At 47.9% G+C, this 18,517-nt stretch overlaps 1 protein-coding gene across 1 annotated transcript; it reads right to left on the reverse strand.

Moving 5' to 3' along the window:
- Positions 1-1,393: 1,393 nt before the first annotated feature.
- LOC135897497 (uncharacterized) lies at positions 1,394-18,212 on the reverse strand. The gene is made up of 2 exons (XM_065426135.2): positions 17,840-18,212; positions 1,394-3,208 (listed from the first exon to the last, which is right to left on the reverse strand). The coding sequence occupies exons 1-2, from the start codon at positions 18,119-18,121 to the stop codon at positions 2,891-2,893; spliced, it is 600 nt and encodes a 199-aa protein (XP_065282207.1). The 5' UTR covers positions 18,122-18,212; the 3' UTR covers positions 1,394-2,890.
- Positions 18,213-18,517: the final 305 nt, after the last annotated feature.

Consider the following 18,517-nt stretch of genomic DNA (forward strand, 5'->3'; position numbering starts at 1 on the left):
TATTATTATTATTATTATTATTATTATTATTATTATTAATTTATTTATTTATTTATTCTAGGAGGACGAACCCTCTAGGTTTACTGTCAGCTAACCGCATTTCACACGCACTTTAGGCTTCCCACCATTCAGTTATATTGCCGCATTATCGCTGCCTACTTGTCTTTCTCAGGGACTCAGGCGACCGATTGCAATGCATGCTCACTGACCAGAAAGATGGGTTAAGCAGAAAGATGGGTCTAAAAATTAATCTGCAAAAAACTAAAGTATCTTTAAGAGCCTCGGAAGAGAACAGCAATTTACGATAGGTGGCGAGGCACTGGAAGTGGTAAGGGAATACATCTACTTAGAGCAGGTAGTGATCGCGGATCCGGATCATGAGACTGAAATAATCAGAAGAATAAGAATGCACTGGGGCGCGTTTCGCAGTCATTCTCAGACCATGAACTGCAGGCTGAATATCATCCCTCAAGAGAAAAGTGTATAACAGCTGTGTCTTACCAGTACTCACCTACGGGGCCGAAACCTGGAGGCTTACGAAAAGGGTTCCACTTAAATTGAGGACGACGCAACGAGCTATGGAAAGAACAATGATGGGTGTAACGTGAAAAGATAAGAAAAGAGCAGATTGAGTGAGGGAACAGACGCGGGTTAATGACATATTACTTGAAATCAAGAAAAAGAAATGGGCATGGGCAGGATATGTAATGAGGATGGAAGATAACCCATGGTCATTAAGGATTACGGACTGGATTCCAAGAGAAGGGAAGCGTAGAAGGGGGCGGCAGAAAGTTAAGTTGGCAGATGAAATTAAGAAGTTAAGTTTGCAGGGACAGCATGGCCACAATTAGCACATGACCGGGGTAACTGGAGAAGTATGGAAGAGGCCTTTGCCCTGCAGTGGGCGTCGCCAGGCTGATGATGATCATGATGGTTTGTCTTTCATGGTGTTATATATGAGAGAGTATACTATATGTTGTGCGCACCAGCCACGAGAAAACCATGGTCATTATGCATCGAGAAATGAACGCTCCAACGACGTGAAAAACTTGCAGGTGTGCTCCATGTTATGTCTGCTCCACTTTCCTTTTTGAGAAAAAGCGCTGGAACAAAACGTTTTATAGGCGATCATATCATCAAGAATTTCAGACGCACGAAAGCGAATACTTGACCGCCAGACCTTTTCTGAAGCAGGGAACAGAGGCCCGCACTACCTCAATAAGGTGCCTGATAGCACACAAACACTATAACGCGAGATGAGCTATACTCTGTTAGTGGATATATTACTTTGTGTGTCTACTGATTTAATGCGCACTAAGGCTTTATTCTTCGTGATGCTGAATACAGAAGAAATATTCATAAGACAATACACCAGTCGCGATGTAGCCGTAAAGTCTAAATTGACCACGCTAACTGCTTTTAATTAGAGTGATTCACCATGCAGAGCACCCTGGCTCAGAGACGGCGGAAATGCGATGTGAAGACGTCCTGAGTGCCCGTGGAAAACACGCCTGCCAGTTCACTAAGTCCTGGTGCAGTCTGCTTGACCTAAAGTGCGGTGTTAGAGAAATGTACTCGAGTACTCGGTTTCTGCTCAAATTTGAATTTGAATTTAGTACACATAACATGGGGCATCACAATCTGGTTCACGCCGAAGGCATCGCGCTCAACTGTTCGGTCACAACCACATCTTTAGGCAAATGCAATCGTCACAGCCACGCTCGCATCTGCATCTAAGCCAGCGGCAATCCATACGCAGTGCACTAACATACATTGCTACAGGTAACCTATCAAGGTAACCTCTGGCGAAACACATTTCCACTGACCGAGAAGAAAAAAATGACATCGAACTGGCCGAAAGTGCATTAACAATCATCGACCCTATGCGATATGAACTGAGAAGAAAAAAATGACGTCGAACTGGCCGAAAGTGCATTAACAATCGTCGACCCTATGCGATATGAACTATGTGTCTTCGTCTGCTTCTTCGCCGTTGCTTGCGAGCCTTGCCTCTTGTGTTGCATAGCAACCGGTGCAAAACCCTTGCTGTCGCACGACTGTAGGCTATCCACACTGCAACGAGCAAGTGGCTCCCGATGAGTGGTCATAGAGAGGGTACGTGTCACCATAACCATTCTCATCGAAATTCAGAGGCGTGCCATTTACGCGTACTTGCCGAAAATGTGAGTATTTGTGGTTATACTACACTCCTGCTCGCCTTAAAAGCTGTCGAGAAGCACTCTGCTCAAATAGATACAATAATTGTTTGACCACGTCCTGTTGAGTGAAAAGAGAGATGACAATGTCTTGCGCACGTAGAACTGGGTAGTCTTTGTGTGCGGGGGTAGTGTTCGAGGCTGCGGCCCACCGTGAAGAAAGTTGTCCCAGAAATACGTGAATGTAACGTCAGTGCCGAATGGGACTCCCTTCCACAGACCTCAATAAGTGGGATGGCAACCAGCTTGTAGAGGATCAAAAATCGCCCTTGGCCAGCCATAGTTGCACGAATGTACGGTCTCAGGTTTCGGTTGTGACGGCAGACTGGTTGCGCTGGAGTTACCGAGAATGAAGTCCACCTTGTGGAAAACAACCGCAGTCACAGCCTGCCCACGGTCGACATTGCCTCCGATTACGCAGTGCGCTCTGCAAGATTATCTTCTCGTATCTTTCGCAAAGGCCTGTGTGACAGAAATGGACTTGGACGACGATGTCGCCGTGGTTCAGCGGTCGACGTAACACCCTACTGAACCTTCTACTGCCCGTTTCACCGGCAGTACACTTAAGGCGGTGTCGATTCTACAATGCTGTTCACGCGCTCCGAGGGACGCTCGGCACCTCCCAGCAGCGGACAGTGACGACGACGTGGCAGTTGTTGAGGGAGTCGCCGCGCTTACTCGTCGACGAAGAGCTGCTCGTGGACCCGCTCCTCAAAGTCGGCGAGCAAGTTGACGGCGAGGTCGAAGAGGCGATCGCACTGCGACCGCCAACGCAGCGACGCCCGCCGGTGCGCGTCGAGGGCGCTGGGATGCGCTGCCTGCTCGGTGAGCTCCAGGAAGGCGGCGTGACGCTGGCACAGCTTGAGGCAGCCGCACAGCGACGCCGTGGCGCCGTTCACGAACAGGTTGTACAGTTCTGACTGCGGGCTCGCGGACTCCGGCTGAAGCGACGACACCAGTGTCGCCGCCTCGAGCCCCACCGCCGCGACAGCCTGCGCAATTTGAAAAATACAGTAAACTATCGGTTAACGCGAAATCGCTTTATTAGGCCTATGGCTTTATTCCAAGTTCTACTGGGTCCCAACTGCATTTTGCTTTTTTTTTATATCGGATTGTTCGAATTGGAGAGGTGCCTGACTCCGCTTCCTAGGAAATGCGCTGCGGGAAGTCCACACAAGACAGCTTGGTGCAGCAAAAGCACACGGCGACACTTTGCATTTCTTCACCTCAATCTGGACAAGCAAGGAGCGCTGCTAAACCCAGTCCGCCACGTGGCTGCAGGTCGTCGGCACTGTGGAGGCCGTAACCGACAGGTGGGACAGCTGATGACAGGTTTCATCATAACCGCTGTGTTACCATGTCACCTTCATCGTGCATGGCTGTGTGTCACTGTACTATATTTGGGGCCTCCAAACTTGCATTTCACTTCCCATGTTAATGGGGCTTTTTCATAGTCGCTGTACCTTAAACAAACCACCGGTTTTGACAAAAGCCCTTACTGTTCCGATGATTTCCTTATAAGGAACGTTTACTGTACTCTGATTTCCGGCGGAACTTGCATACGCAAAAATTTGATAAGTGGTTGTTCTTTCCTGTGGACGGTAACAGCAGATGACTAAAAGTGAGACTAAAAATGCGACGAGGTTGCGATGCACGACTTAAATACGCGGCGCCTTTTCTCACACGGTTCATCCATGGATCATGTACAATATCAGAGTGGGTGAGGGCTGTACTAATCTTCACCAGCGGGCTACTAATAACAACCGGTTTTCAAACCACAACGTTGTGCAATACAATCGTTGGCGGAGCAGGGAGTTCTGAGTCCGCACTTACGTTAAAGAACGATATACCATGTGTCCCAGCTAACGTTATCCAAGCTGTTCGGTGGGGAAAGAATATATAAAAACATGGTGCATGATGCAACTATAAGACCTATGGTACTCGTCCGTCAGAGATTTAACAACCGAACATCGTAGGTCTTAACATTGTTATGGGTGGAAAGACACTGGCAAGAGAGACTATTTACACGGTGTTTACACTGGAGTCATAGCACTGCCGGCAGACACTCGCTAGTGCCAGTAGCCCTGACACTTCATCGTCTTTATCGCGGCGGCTCGCCTTTTGAACAACTGTTGGTGGCACCGTAATATTATCATATTTTGCACCGTGTTCTTTGAATATTTAAAAGCGTAGCTTTATTTGCCTCTTTCCCGACTTTCCTGGCGCTGCTGCTGCTGTGGTCTTGCTCGCGTGCGCCGCTGGATTTCTTGCAACACCACCAGATGGCACTCGCTTTCGCGCATGCCATCATGGGTGGCGGCAATCTCATGGGTAGCGGCAAAGGAAAAGAAACCTGCCGTGAGTAACTACTTAGGAGGAAAAAAAAACCAGGAAAGAAACCATTTATGATAACTCAAAGGGAAGCTCATTACTTTTCGAATCGAGATCGGGATGCATTAGAACACGCAGCTATAAAGCGAGATATAAGAAGGACGAAGAAGCACGTGCTTGATGGAGTAAAGCTAGGGAAACGATGGAGCATGTTTTATTAGAATGTGAAGACGTCTGCCCAGTGGTTGATTTAGGCACCACTGGCCTCCTTGAAGCCATTGGGTTCAGCGAGAGCAGTGGAAAAGTAAACATGTCCGCAATAGAGATTAGTAAAAGGCGATCGGAAGATTGGTGGAAGTAGGGAAACGACAAAAAACGGAGACGTGCGAAAGCAAAGTTCGCAATAGGGGACCAGAAAATTTGGTTGTGGGAGTTCATAGGGTTTCTTTTTCTTCTTTAACCTAGGTAGGACATTAGGCAGTGTAATTACAAGAGTTTGGCGGCGCAACCCACCGCCCCGTTCCAAGGAAGACGTCACAACATCCATCCATCCATCCATCCATCCATCCATCCATCCATCCATCCATCCATCCATCCATCCATCCATCCATCCATCCATCCATCCATCCATCCATCCATCCATCCATCCATCCATCCACCCATCCATCCATCCATCCCAGGCCGGCCCCGCCGTGGCAGCGTTTCACAGTTTGTGCGTGGGGCACGTGCTGTCCTTGCGTTCCTGAAATGCAGGTGCTCGGCTGTCGAGATCGCGTGCTTGGCTGTGATAGTGTAAACATTGAACTAGTCCATAGCCTGAAGAGAGCGCTTGGAGCTGGCATCTCAACAGCGTGCAGGTCACGTGTGCAGAAGAAGCACATAAACACGCCCCTGCAAAATGGCTCCAAAGTGTGCAGCATCGAGGACACCCAGGCCCGAAAGAAGCGTCGCGCAGAACAGGAGCGTCTTCGATGCGCAGCGAAACCTGGTGTGGACCGGTAATGTATGTATACAATGTATACATACAATTATAATGAATTGAATTATGTACAGCCCCGTAATTCAATTAAAGTTTAACACTTCTGCCATGGTGTGATGCGCCACGCGAGGCAAGATAATGAACAATGACGCACAACAACTTTTCAAGCAAGCACGTCTCCCTGCGTGTTCTGTGGACTACGCAGATACACAGCAGTGGCGCACGCAAAGTAACGCTTAACATCAACTCGCCACTCCCGTATTGGACTAAACGCTGAGGAAATTGCATATTCACCGCCAACATCACCGCTAATAATCGTCAATCAAAGCAAACAGCATACAAAGCTTCGCTTACATCGATTCCCAAGGTGTGTGGAATACGCATCCTTCCTTTGTTACTTGAACCGGTTGGCTAATGTCAGATGGCACACCCTATATACAACAATATATGCCAAAGAACAGCGACAACAGTTGACAAGAGCACAAATTCCGTATCTCGTCAAGAACGTGGTCTATTACACGCTGTTCACTTCTAAAGTAATGCATTGCATCACACAAACTGACCGAATGACAGAATGTCCGTCCAGACCGGCCAAGGCACTGAAAGCACAACAAAAAGATCTTGAAATATGTACTACGTCATGCGAACTTGCCGCTATTCGACCGTCTGATCTGAATCAAAACCGAAGCTCCTGACAAATAATTACTGCACTTTTTTAAAAAAGCACGAAAAGAACTTTGTGCACTTCGCGTGATATGCGACACTGCTATGCACTGGAATATGCTACATTGGACGAAGGAAGCAGAGTAACAAGGGCGCATTAAGAAAACACGAGTGCTAACTTGCGGACGCTGGAGAAACGGGCCGAGGCGTGGCACAGTTACTGGTCACTGCGTGCCTAATCGCGGCTCAGCGGTGCTTTAGAAATGTACAGTGTGGTCCGCTCGACAAGCGGAGTGCGAAACAGAACCCTTGGAGGCTCAGTGAATGCTGAACAAGTGGATACAGCTGTGTCAGCAAACGGGAGCCTTCGTATACGCACTCTGGAAGAAGACATCCCATCGATATACTCCTGATTGTGCCACCGCTGAAACTAATGCGATAGATGACGTTGGACGCACCGCGCGACCGGAGGCGGGCACTCCAGGGTGCCTCAGCGAGAGCTAAAACGTAAAACGTAGGTAATGTGGCCGTTCTTGTAAATGCGACCAAACTTCAAAGTCGGACTTTCGAGAAGTTTGTGTTCCAGAGGCACAGATGGTGACGGGTGTCTCTGCATACGCCCGCTTGAGACAATCTCTTTTTATGTCCATTTTGCGCGATAACAGGTTTCGTAGGAGTGGCACACAACCGGAGAGGTTTCGTGATCGCCCAGCGTTACAGACGCCCGGACGCCGTCTCAAACCTGCGAGCAAAAGGGCGCCCAAAAATCGGTTGCTTGGCTGACCTTGGCTGAGGCGTTGCAGGTAGCGGAAGCAGCCTTGGGGGTTCTTGAGAGAAAGCTGGTGTTGGAGTCCTGCCTTCTCAGTGGCTAACAGGTCGCATGGAAGACGTGTGGGGCAGCTAAAGATCAGTCCAGCCGCATAACACCCAAAGGCGCGGCGAAGGACAGTTCAAAGGCCAAGCATCACAAACAGCAAGTAGTCGGTTCAGTGCTCACGGTCTCGGCTTGCTGTGAGAGCAGTCTTTCTTCAGGTGTCAATGTGGGCGCTTGACTATACAGAGACACGCGGATGGTAAGCAGTATACTGTGACAGTTCTTGATGCCCAGAAGGCAGAAAGGAGCAGCGATTAACGCATGTTCACACTGGCGTCCGGAATCTCATGACAATTGCTTGACAGTCTAAACGCAAAACCTAAGCAGAGACGAAGGCGCGTGATGTCGACTCTCCATTGTAATGTTGACTCCAGCAACCACCTAGTACCAGCGTGTAAAAGTGGCCACGCTGCTTAAGACGCAGCAATATTCACCCGAAGGAGCAAATGGTCTCACTATATCAGCATGCATATTGTCGAACCTCTGGTTTAAAAACGGAAACGTTGGTGTGGCGCCGTATTGCGGCGGTTCACTTTGGTCGCTTGGTACGTAAAGCAAGTGCGGGACCCCGTACTAACCTGCGAATTTACATAAGCCTATACTTAGCGCAGTCTCATGAGGTATTTAGTGGGCCCTATACCAGGATGAGCAACGGTATGCCTCCTGTATGGTGTGCCATTCAATAGCAGTAGAGGTGGAACCAACTGCCGCCAGAGCTAAGAGGTATCGGCGGCTCCGTTGACACCCTATACTTGACCTGCCGCATTTCAGTGGTGAATCCGGACATGTACGAAAAATGCGGAGTCTTCCAAGCCACGCGTTTCAAAATGTTGCTGCTGGAAACAAATCAGTCAACACTTGGAAACTGTGTCCTTCCAGTAAGTGGTGAAAGTGCCGAATGGTAGTTTACAAGGTGAGCAGCCAGAGACGATGTACGTTGTAGCGTGTCTCGACGGATTGTAGCTTCCGAAAGAAATAACCAAAATGATATATGGTGAATGGCGCACCAAAGCTAGTAAACACAGTATCAGCAATACAAAGAAGTTATTCGGAAACCGTCGACGATGATGCTCAATGCAAAATAATAGTCAGAATGATCGAGCGAGCGACATCCCCTCCCCCTCCTCCCTGCCGCCCATCCCTGCAACTCGGCTGACCGAGAGCACAGTTCGGGTTCGGGCTTGACCGAGAGCAGAGAGGCGTACAGTTCCTAGCATGCCGAGCATAACGTAGGTGGTACCAGCAGTCCCACTGGCCCCAATGGGTCGTTGCACAAGTGTCACGGGCAGAGGGTGAACACGTGGACTCGAAGGTTGCAGGCGCTGCTTAGACGGGTGGAGCTAAGTGATGGCTACAATGTGGTCCCCAATGAGGGCCTCGCGGTCTCGTGGATCTTATCGGCGAGCTTGGCCGGGCGATCAAGCGTCGCAAGGCGACACCAGCGACAAGGACGAGGCAAACAGGCTGGTGTAGGCGCTGTAAGAAAAGCTGTCTGAGCTGAACGCTGTGGACATCGTGCCCGCCAAGCAGCTGTCGCGTCCGATGGAGTATCGGGTAAGAGCAAGTTCTTCGGTGGTCCAAAGATGTAAGCGGGCCCGTTCTGAAGGTGTGGTACTCGTTTGGTCCATTTGAGGGGCTCGTATGGGTTTTCGCACAACGGCTAGGCGAAAATGTCAGTGAGCTCGTTGACTGCCTCAGGCGGCAGTTCCGAGGTCACTTTGTAGTGCTGCGTTTTATGCGAGCCTATCTAGTGCAGGTGAAATTGTGCTTTAGCCTGGAGAAAGTAGACATGGAGGTTCTTTGTTACTTGTTAATTTTGTTACTCACTGATGTGAACGTCACCTGACATTCGCGCCGAGGCTAGCGCTACAGCCACCTACTTCAAAGCGTTCGGTGCAGTGTCAGGCCTGTTTCACATGCTGCGACTGGAGGGTGATAAATTGATGCAGACACTTGCGTTCATGTGCGAGTTTTGCAGGTCTCATTTCACACGATTGTGATTTCAACAATGCGACTGGTGCAACGCCTAGGGCTTCTTGCTGCCAGGTTTTATGGCACACGCTGCGTAATTTTTCAGACATAATAAATAAATAGTCTGTTAAGATAAGATTGACCTGTCGAGCAAATAATACGCGTCTTGTCATTTAAAAATGCTTTTAAGTTTATAATTTGTTTTGGAGTGCCCGACAGTGGTTCCTGAAGTTCAGTGCGATGAGACACTGTGGACGTTCGTAGCTGGGCGTTCAGCGCTGTGTGTTGTCTCGCGCGCCCTCCACTGTGTCCTTCTGCCGCGCGCTACAAAAATTAGGAGATGTCTTATCGACAAGCCCATATAGCTACTCTCATCGCATATTCAGTATTCGGTATCCAGCTGCAGCCAAGTCGTCATGTCAGCGCAGAGAGATCCTCGCGCTACCTATGCTTACAGCGTCGGCTTCTGAAGAAATTGTGTGACTAGTAATTTCGCGTAAGGCGGTGCCTTCTCCTAGCCATATTATTGCACAAAACGCAGCAGCAAGCACCAAGCCGTAGGCACAAGTCTGCCCTTGAAGAAAGCCGCAAATTATCTGTGCTTGATTACTGAACGTGGTATGGAACTCGTGCTGTGAATTTCAATCTTAGCACTAGCCTGGCTCGTCCATCGTGGCGCGTGTGCTGTAATTATGCATAGAGTTCCTCTCTAATTACTAAGAAAGGCGTAAAAGCCGGCACCACAAATTTTTTAGGCGCTGTATTCACTTGCTTGCGTAGCATCATAGCATTCTAAAAGACAGTGGCGTCGTCTACCTTCTCGTCCTGTGTCTCGCGCTGTTAATATACTGTGAATCTGTACCAAAAAGCTTAAATCAATATGCTGCAGTAGGTAGTGCAGTGCCGTGGTCTGACGGAAAACATGAAATATGTTCTTCGGATCTTTGCTTCTTTAGTAACAAAATAGAGCGCTAGACGTTTTGTGCTCGTAATGGCAAGAGCGTAAAGTAAGAAGCTATTGGCCAATCTTGTTGACATGCGTGGGCTACTACGTGCTTCAACACGTTATCTTAAATTGTGCGTGAAAACCCCAGATTATGAAAAGACTGTGCAGCTGGAGTAAACGTTGTGGCTCCTTTACTAGAAATAAAAGCAAGCATCCCAGTCTGTAAAGGAAAACATATGCGTAACCTGTATTAGATCAATGTTAGACCATGGTAATAACAGTCATTTCAAACTAGGTTCATCGACTAAAATAAGAAAGCGCAAGGAAAGCCTCAAGGTTCACTCTAATCTGGATTGTATTAGCAAAAGTTCATGCCTGCTTCAACTGCCTGCATTAACCCAATGCTATAAACAAGTGAAACTCATTCCTTTTATTGCTGTTTAAATGTTGCTTCAATGCCAATAGCACACAACGTATTGTTCTTTCGTAGTCAAAAATGAAATAAATTTTGGCTTTTAAAAGTTTCAGAATACAAGTTGTGAATTTTTTTAGGAGACCACGTTAAAACATTCAGATATAGTGGTGGAAGCTTGGGCGAGTCGGTAGCCGTTCATGGCGGTGTTATGCGCCGCGCATGAATGACTTCAGAAAAAGTACAGAAAAGAGCGCACCAGCTTCGAACTGATTTTCATTTTCTAGATGAGCATAGGTGTCTAAAAAGCAAAACTAGGGATCACAGTTAAGACGAGTCAACTCGCTTATAGCACGGGCCCAGGATTTCCCTTCTACCCGGCTAAGTAATCACGCTGAAGACATGATAGTGCTATAGAAGGGGTGCTTATCCAGCAGTCACCGAGCTTACAAATTGCTTCTGTTTCTAGTATTTCACGTGTTAACTGGGACCGGTGCCTTGCCGGTACTACGCCCCGATCAAGAAGGGCGATGCAACCACAATCGCGGCAGTGAATGCAGTGGTGTAGCTAGGTCGTCTGGCACCCGGGGCCCATAGGTCTTCTGTCACCTCCCCCCACGCCCTTGATGTAGTCGAGGAAGGCGAGGATGTCGACAATTTCCGGGTTTCAGCTCCAGTACAACTACCTTGGATACCACGCACGTTCCCCGGGTCACCCTCTCCTTCGCTTTCTTTCCCAGAGATCGCGAATGCAGCAAATATACACGCTGTTTTTCCTGCGCCAAATAACACAGGGTGCTGCACTAATAACGTGTGATAAGCCCATGTGCACATCTTCTGTCACACTGTAAGGCTTGGCAGCCAATACAAATGCGGCATCGTGGAAAATATGACTCACGTCACAAGTAAAAAAAGATGTCTTTATGATAAAGTTTTAATTACCAGTTTGAGTGGCAATATTGCTTTTGCAAAATTGAAGCCCGACATTCATATCTTGCCCAACAACTTCACAAAAGTCGTCGTAGGTACTATGGCACGCAGTATTTTGTCTGTCGGCAGCCCTGAACGAAAACGAAAATTATATTGTTTGTCAGTGACGCTGATCTCCCCACCCTATTAGAAAACGCTACCTTCTTTCCCGCTGCGCGGGCGCCAATGCTATGACAATTACGAGTTCTCTTCATTCTGATCAATAAAGCCTTGTTTTCATTTGCTGCTATACGGACAAACGTGATTATCCGAGCTGCGGTGCCACCGCAAGATTGGGAACAGAATAGACCCCGCTTCGCGTCGATTCTTGGCGTCAGCATAAAAAAAGAAAGAAAAGGCCGCGATGAAGCCCGAGCCAGCGAAACTATGCACTACTGCTGGTCTGCACTCGCAATGGAGAGGTTTAAGGGATCAACGTCACTGGTCCACTATTTCATATTTCTTTCGCTGCTGCCATATACTGGGCGCCGTCCGCAGTGCCAAAGTACTGTCGGTTGTAGCACCCAAAACTATTTTGTTTAAGAAGTTTTTGTTGAGTTAATGATATGACTTTGAGTCCTCAATTCTCGGATTGAAGTGCTTCCTCTATAAGTACTAATTACGGGATTATTAAGGATATGGTTATTACTTATCTGCCATATTCATCGCGCTATCGAGTTCCTAGTAATCACAAAAAGATATAACTTCATAGAATCTCGATCGGGAAATATCCTTACAAAATTCACCTTTTTTAAATAAAATTCTGTGCAGCTGATACAGACGCTGTACTTGTGACATGAAGTCACACAACAACAGATTTCTGAAACTTTCGAGGGTAAGAAGGAATGCGTGAAACATAACGGCAGGTTTCGCAGCGGCTTCTCGGAGCGAGCGGGAGAGGGGAAGTAAAAGCGAGCCGGACATCGCGGCGGACCCGCGACTACAGCCTGTCGAGTCATACGCCGCCAAACTCTTCGACCGTACCGAGTCTGTAGACGATCCAGAGAATACCATCCGCCACTTTTGACGGCCCCACTTATGCAACGTCGCTCTCAACGAACGCTTCGCCGTAAACGCGAGCGCCGGGCGCGCTGTTTGAACGCCCTCTTACTGCTGTCTTTGTTCGTCTTTGGTGCGCGTTATGAACGGAAGAGGACCCAAGAGCCCCAACGCCTTACAACGCCTCACTGTATGTTAGCGACTCCTGCTCCCAGCATGAACGCACAGCGCGAGCGCACCCCACATGAAACGTTCCGCTAAGGCGAGTTTAGCGACCATTTCGCGAATTAAACTTTTTTAGCCCGCACATTCGTGCAATTATTTCGTGGGAGGAGGGGACAGGACCTCAAATTGTCCTGCCACCGTGCACGCATTGTATTTCAGCTTCGCACAAAAGATGGGACTTTTCGTAGGCGCTGGCTACCCGAACCACATACTCTCTGGGGGCCGAGTAGATACTAAAGGTCGTCGAACGAAGCGACAAGCTTGAAAAGCGTGATTGTAAAGAGCCGGGTAGACGTTCTGCCTTACGTACGCAACATTTCGCGCAGGCAAGAAAAGATTGGTCAGCCCGCCAGTGTGAGGGTGTGTTTTTCGGCATCTGAGCAGCTGCAAGAACTGTACAAACAAGATAACGCACTTCGCACTAGCATGTCTTCGTGTTCTGTCCAGAGCAGGTCAAGTTTCGTCCCCTGCGCAGTGGGGGTCGTTTACTCGAACCCACTGACGCGCGGAAAGAGATCTGTTGCGCAGACCAGCAGATGTCTCAACTAGTCTCAACGACAGCTGCGTGAGCAAACGCGACAATGTGCATAATACGGTGCAGGGTCACCACGGCATTCACTGCTTCGATTGCGGCTCCATCCCCTTCTCGATCAGTGCGTAGTACTGGCAAGGCACAGGCCGCAGTGAACAAGTTAAATACTACCAGCAGTAGCAATTTGTAAGCTCGGTGACTGCTGAGCAAGCACCCCTTCTATCGCACTATCACGCCTTGGGAGTTATTACTTGGCCTGGTTGAGGGGCAATCATGGGCACGCACTATAAGCCAATTGACTCCTCTTTGTTATCCCCGGTTTTGTTTTTTAGACACCTGCGTAAATATACTGCTCATCTCGAAAATAAAATTAAGTTGGAAGTCAGTGCTCTTCCTCCCCTGTACTTTTCCTAAAGCCATTCATGCGCTACGCAGAACACCGCTATGATTCAAACATAGACAATAAAAGTGTGCATAAGCACAAGTACCGACTGTATCACATTTGTCTGGAGTAGTCGAGTGACCAGCTGCGGACTGAGCTATAGTCCGTAGCTGCTAGCTCGCGCAAACTGCTAGGTTCAACGTATGTTTCTCCTATAGCCCATGCACCCGCAAGCGGCATGACCATGCGTGTTGCCATTTCAGTGTGAACCTGTGCTTTGTTTGCAAAAGGTTGGGGCCATTTCGGCCAAAGCGTTATTCCGTCTGTAGATGTATTTAACATTCGCGTGCATCATATGCTGTGCATGGGTTTCCGTTCTGATTGTTGAGCTTATAATGATGCAAACGTTTTTTTATGTATTGCACTACAGTTATTCAAAGTTATGATGAAATGTACAAAGTCCTATTATGTGCATGTGTTTTTATTTTGGTTGTTGAACTTGTAGTGATGTAAACGTTTTGTAATGTATTGCACGACAGTTATTTATGCAACTTTGTGTTGAAATGTACAAAATATGGCCACCCAAACACCAGGATACAGATCCAATTGACTTCTTGGAATCGACATGAGGCGAAGCTTTCATGCAATGGTCAAATAAATTCTATAAAGCTAACTGCAATGTGTGAAATTGTCCCTATTTTCATCTGACACAACACGGACTCATATGAATGTTTTCTTAGGCGCCGCCCAGGTAACAACTTAAGTATCATGTAATATGTATACATGTATACATGAGCGAACTCAGCCAAGAGTCAGCTCACTAAGACTCTGGCCGATCCGTGAGGCCGAGTTCTTTTCAGTAGGTGGAGTAGAGTTTTGATGAATAGCAGTCCGAACGTGCTCAGCAGGGCAGGATATTGGTTGAGTCCGAGCCCAGTGAATTCGGCTGGGTAAAACTTTGTAACTCTGAGCCCGAGTGGAGCTTGGCTGAGTAGAATTTTGGTGAGTCTAAGTCAGAGCAAGCACAGCTGAGTAAAATTTGATGAACCTGACTGAGAGCGAGCTCGGCTGAGTAAAATTTTCGTGGCTGAGTCAGAGCAAGCAGGCCAGATTAGAGCTTTGGTAGAGTTTGGGTGAGCTCGGTTACACAGAATTTGTGATTCTGGGTCCGGGTGAGCTCGGCAGAGTAGAATTTCAGTGGTTGGGCACACACATGTCGTTAAATCACATAACAAAATAAATCACTAACCAGCTGCATCTCACCATCTGAAAAAAGCACGATTCAGATTCACAAATGTCATGATGTCCTTGTAAAGCTTGGATTTTGCAGGATACCTTAATTATAAAGGCAGTAATTAGAGGATAAGGTTATATGAGCTTATACAGTAATAGGTGTAATTGCAAACCCATTAGCAACATTCGTTCCGGCTTGTTTGGCAAGGCGTATGACTCGTGGTACGCGTGGACGCTTGACCAACAGTGGTCAAGGATGCTATCATTTGCATGAAGGGATGCAACTGGCTGATTTCACTCAAATATTTTGATTTGTTTTTGTTTAATGTTTGTCTACTGTTTATAAAACAAGGTGAAAGCCTGACTTCCACGTTGTTGCAACCGTTTTACACGAGGTAGAGAGAGAGGAATGAAAGAAAGGTAGGGATATTTATGGCGGAGTAGCTTATTAGAATACTGCTATATATGTTGCGACCAGAATAAACAAAAGAAATTCAATGCGTTCTTATAAGTGCAATATGCAATCACTTATAAAGTGAGTGTGAATACAGCTGCAGTAAGAATACAGTATGAAACATATTGATGGTTCATTATTTTCTTTGCAGGAGAAGGTTATACATCAGAAAAAAAGACAAATTGACGATGATGTTTATTACTAGTCAAACGGTTAAATAATTCTATTGTAGAAAATTCATTGCGACATAGAATTTGCACCCTTGCTTTAGGAGTTCGCTAAGCAATCCCATCTTGAAGCGAAAGTCATAGAACCTTGAAATGAGACGCGGAATTGACCAGCAAAAATACGTCCGAAAGCCGAGACGAACAGCTTGCAACTAAATGGTGGCGCGCACAGGGAGACCTTAAAACGTCAAATAATATATGCTGTCGTGTCACATTCCTTAAATGCAACATTTGACCCTAGTTGCGTATCCTTCGAATTGCTCCGCACGGGTGAGACAACCATATCCAATGTGGCCGTAAATGCATACCGCGTTACAACTATGGCAATTTAATTAATCGTGAGTTGCTTGTAAGCAACAAACCAGACAATTCAGGGGATGTCCGAAGGCCATGTATTAATGTGAGGGGCACGCCGTAGTATTTACAATTCGCAGGGCGTTTCAGTAACTGAACAATAATTAAGCCTTTCGCCCGCACTGTTCTCCATTTTGCAATTCAGGAGTGGAATTTGTTTCCGAGATCAGTAGCTGACGTAGTCAATTCAGCTAAATTTTCAGAAGCACTCAAGCAAATTCTTTCGCTTACCAAAAGAGCGCTAACCTAAACATCAGTCCACGAGCGCTGACAATGCATTCTCAATCAATCTTGTTGATTGTCAGCACCGTGCTGTCTCCCCATAGCCATGTTTGTGTTGTTTGCTCTGTATGTCGATGTCCCACCCTCTAGCCCAAATTAGTGCTCCTGTGTCGTGTTGGTCACTTCCTTCTGTCGTCATTTTACTGTTCACCTTACACGCAGCTACATTTTGCGTTAAAGCCCTGGAGAACATCTGACATAAGAACATCGAATCATTTTGATTCCCCCCTCCCCCCCCCACACACACGTTTACCTGCTATCACGAGTTTTCTCAATGAAGACTTGGCAGCCTTGAATCATCGTTCAGGCCCACCGAACTGCAATACGGCTTGTATGGCAGCAACTAGGGGGCAGCTGAAGCTGTGCTACGTTGTGTAAACTAAACGTGCATAGAGTGCAAAGTTAGTAGCCACACTCGTGATAATACCTGTGTAAAATCTGAGAACCATGTATTAGACAAAAGGACAAAACTCCGGTAGAATGCTGCTATATTAGTGAACAAGGCTATTATTGTATAACGTTGTGCATCGAAACACAAAGCTAACTAATAATGATAATCTACTTGCCATTAAATATGCCGTCTAAGAATGAAAATTGAGGACCGCGCCTACAGAGAAAACGATGAATTTCGTCGAGCTCAGCAAGCAGAACCAAGAAGTGAGTGACGCACTACAATTCTCGAACGGGGAAATTTAGATGCTCCTTCCCACTTGGAAGTTGCACGCACATACCACGGCGGAATGCAGCGTTTCCTGTGGGGACGTGGTACGGAAAATAATTTGGGCGACTGTACATCCCGCAGAAGCGAAAAGTAAAAGCTGCCGAGAGCATCGGCAGCTTCAAACTTCTATGATGTAGAAAATACAAGGGGAGTTTGCAAGGGCAACATATGAAAGGATCATTTACAGCAAAGCTTTGCGGCGTCCACCGGCGAAGGCGGCCGGAGTGAGGTGGCAGACCTCCTCCCCTTCTCCTCTCACTGCTCTGGAGAGGGGGAGAAGGTGCTCATAGAAGCACCCTAGTTGTCTCGGCGTTCGGCAGGCCGTGGGTAGGCCTTACAGCCAAGCATCTGGAGTGGTCCAACGCGGTAGAAAGTGGAAGGAATAGACTCGGGGCCACATCTCTTACTTCTGCGAACCATTTCACATTCCTGGTAGTAGGCTCGGCGCAATCCGAGGCTATAGTGCACTCTTGAGGTGGCCACGCTTGCAGGCATTGTTGCTAGACTGGGAATTTTGCACGAGCTAGCATTGCAATGCTACACATCAGGGCCCGTTTTATGGTTACCACATCCGAATTCAGATGGCACGGAATCACAAGTTTCAAATGACAATCAAGAAACAGCAAACAATGAAGCGTGTGTTAGGGGACTAAAGTGCTCCCGTGATGATAGCGTTGGCGAAAACGCGCAGCTGGTCGCCGGTGTCTGCTACGACTTATCGCGAAGAGCTGCAGCAACGCAGCTTACATCGCAGCCTCGAAGTGGCCATATGTCCAGGTAGGCGGAGCACGCAGCCGGCATTGGTGGATCTACTGCAGAATACGAATACATGCGCCTTCTATAGCGGTGGCTACATATTCACAGAACGAAGATGTATAGCAGCATTCATAAAGAATCGGGTACAGCGAAGGAGTCGCACCGGATATAAAGAAGCGCTTACGAAGTCTTGGGCACACTTTGGGCAGCGACAAACTAAACCCGACGAACTTTCGTAGGTTCGGATAGCTGCCTTGTACAGCTTCGCTGTTTTACGTATCAGTTGCTCGAATCTGCCAATCCTCTAGATTACCTTGGACAGGTTGAGGAACACGTCGGCGACCAGAGTCCGTGTGGCTGCGGCCTGCGCCCGGTAATCCATGAGCAGCATGCCGACGCGCACGTCACCGATGGCGGCGGCGCCGCTCGCTGGCGCGTCCTGGCGCTGCAGCGACTCGAGCAGCGAGTCGAACAGGCCCGTCGTGTCGCACCAGGAGACACCCACGGCCTCGGCCAGCAGGCTGAGGAAGTGCGCACTGCGCAGGACGTGCAGCCCGTGCAGGCTGCGCGCCAGCTTGGCCCAGCGGGAGGCCATGCTCCTCCGGCTGCTGCCTCCGAGGCTGATGCGCCTGGTGCACCGCGATGCTGACTCTGGCGATGGGGCACGGCTGGCTGGCAGTGGTGCTCGCTCTCCAGATCATGGCATGTACCTACAATTGGAGGAGGAGGAGGTACGAGCGATGAGTCGGGTGGTTTTTTTGATACGCACTTATGAAGAAATTAGAAAAATTTCCTTGAAAAAGATAAAATCGTGCATATCCGCAATTAAAAAGCGAGATGCATTGGTGATTATATCGAAAAAAAGTTCAGAATCATGGCTGCCTCATACCCACTACGGACGATTGGCCAAATATTGAATAGATTATCCGACTGATAAAGGGAAATACATTTTCACGATTTTTATATATTAAGCATCGCTTTTCCAACCTCT

The sequence above is a fragment of the Dermacentor albipictus genome, chromosome 9 (genome assembly GCF_038994185.2).
Source record: "Dermacentor albipictus isolate Rhodes 1998 colony chromosome 9, USDA_Dalb.pri_finalv2, whole genome shotgun sequence".
Lineage (NCBI taxonomy): Eukaryota > Metazoa > Arthropoda > Arachnida > Ixodida > Ixodidae > Dermacentor > Dermacentor albipictus.